The 2240-nt window shown below is 46.8% G+C and overlaps 1 protein-coding gene across 1 annotated transcript; it reads right to left on the bottom strand.

The window, feature by feature from the left end:
* Positions 1 to 1210: 1210 nt before the first annotated feature.
* On the bottom strand, positions 1211 to 1765 carry TMEM217B (transmembrane protein 217B). Its single transcript, XM_070360972.1, has one exon. The coding sequence runs from the start codon at positions 1763 to 1765 to the stop codon at positions 1211 to 1213; it is 555 nt and encodes a 184-aa protein (XP_070217073.1).
* Between the last annotated feature and the right edge of the window lie 475 nt (positions 1766 to 2240).

Raw genomic sequence — 2240 nt, 5'->3', positions numbered from 1 at the left:
ATGACTGAGCGACTGAACTGAAACTGAAGAGTACTTCAGGGAACCAAGTAGGACATTCACGTGAGAAGTTACAAGATCTAGATTCAAATGTTGATTTTTGATACTGTATGATCTTGATCATATCAGTTAAGTGCTGAGTCTCAAATCTCATCAAGTCATAAAATGGGAACATTAGGGTTAAAATTATATACAGTGGTGAACGTAAAGAGCTCTCAGTAAAAGATGCTCTCCATTAGAGTAGTGGCATAAGCTCTCAGCAGGCTTGGGGTACATTTTTTGAAAACAGTTGTTGTCAACTGGGGGCAGTTTTGCCCCCCACCAGAGAATGTTTGGGATTGCCTGGTGATATTTCTGTTTGTCACAAGGCTGGGGGATGCTTCTGGCATCTAGTGGATGGAGGCTAGGGAGGCTGCTAGACATCCTACGATGCACAGGACAGCCCTCTATGAGACAGAATTATCCAGTCCAAGATGTCAATAGTGCTTAATTTGAGAAATCATGGAACTTTCTTAAATGGGGATTCTTCTTGCCATGTTACGAACCAACATGAGGAACTGCTTTTTGAACACCATGAGGAAAGCAGAGTGATGCATGAAGCTGGAAAGGGGTTTACAGTTATACTCAGGAGTAAAATGAGGCTGCAGATTACTGCAAATCTTTGATATGGTGGCCACAAGCCCGCCACCTATGGCTCTTGCAATGGAACCTAACTGAAGTGGAATAAAATTTTAAATTTGATTCCTGGATCTTAATAGCCACATCCCAACTGCTCAACAGCCACATGTGACCAGTGGACAGCACTGACATCCAACAGTCACATCAGCACAGATTTTTCTATCGAGCAGCACTGCTCATAGAGGACTCAGCAGAACTAGGCATCGGTGGGGCAATCCATAAGAGAAAAGTTAGAAACTAAGTCTATGCAGAGAGCAGGGTACCAAGAGAGACCACAGCATACACCAAAGAGATGATTAAACAAGCACAGAGGCGGTCTTCAGTTAAAGGCCAAAACAAGTCACAAACACACACATGTACAGTAATTGATCCACGCAATCCTCCCTTCCTCCACCCGGCCCCCCAAGAGCCATTCTTAAGCACTTAAAACTCAAGAACTCTGAAAAGGCAAGCAGAATCAACCCCAGGCAGGCAGGGAAGTGGGAGCCATCGCTGGGGAGTGCTGTTGCCCTCTCTTCCTTCTTCCTGGCATGGTTCAGTTCCGCTTGCAGTACAAGCTTCCCATCCCGACGGGTGGCCACGACTCGACTGTGCTGATGCTAGAACGTCTGCGTTGGCCAATCTTGCTTACAGCCCTGGGGTCCTTGAAGACGGAGTATCCGTACTTGGTGACGAAGGGCAGGCAGAACAAGTACAGGAGCATCCGCGAGATCTGGAAGATCAAGTGCAGGTACCCCAGCTCCTTGAACTGCTCTTTGATGGCCATGTTGGTGAGCAGGATGATGGAGAGGCTGAGCAGCTCATAGATGATAATCCACACGCTGTAGCAGAGCATGCCCATGTAGTTGCTGGTGTGGATGCAGTAGAGGAACAAGGAGCAGACCAGAAGGGTGACGGTGGACAGGCTAATGCCGATGTTCTTCTTGTAGGTCACAACCCAAGAGACCAGCTCAGACTTGGTCTTCTGGTAGACGCTGAACCTCTCTTCATAGCCAAAGAAGGCAAACTCATTCATTTCAAAGATGAGGAACTGGATGGTGTTGAGGAAACAGAAGGTGCCTATCACAATGGAGTACTTCCTGTCATTCATTTTATACTCGTTTTACCAGAGACATTGGCTGCAGGGAAAAAAAAAAATGTGAAGATACCCGATGAGAAGGCAGAGCTGGCCTGGGGCAAAGCCTCAAGCCACTAGATGTAAATGGAAGAGCTAACAGCAATAGTGATGGATGAACAAGCAACAGGCTGGAAGTCGAGGCACATGGGCTCTGGCCTCGTTAGCTAAAGGGGAGCACATCCTTGGGAAGTGGGGGCGTCATTGACCTGGGATACTTCTTGGGAAGCTCTGCTGTTCCAGTGGCAGTTGTGCTTTAAGGTGGCATAAAGGGTACTCCTTTTGGTGTCAGGCTTGTGGGAATTAGGAAGCTCCTCTGTGGCTCAGATCGTGAACTCCTTATGGCCAAATCCAGACTTAAATTAAGTAGGGAAGTAGGGAAAACCACTAGACCATTCAGGTATGACCTAAATCAAATTCCTTATGATTATACAGTGGAAGTGAAAAATAG

Source organism: Bos mutus, chromosome 23 (assembly GCF_027580195.1).
Source record: "Bos mutus isolate GX-2022 chromosome 23, NWIPB_WYAK_1.1, whole genome shotgun sequence".
NCBI classification, from domain to species: domain Eukaryota; kingdom Metazoa; phylum Chordata; class Mammalia; order Artiodactyla; family Bovidae; genus Bos; species Bos mutus.
Note: the sequence above shows the minus strand (reverse complement) of the source record. Positions and strands in the feature narration are given on the sequence as shown.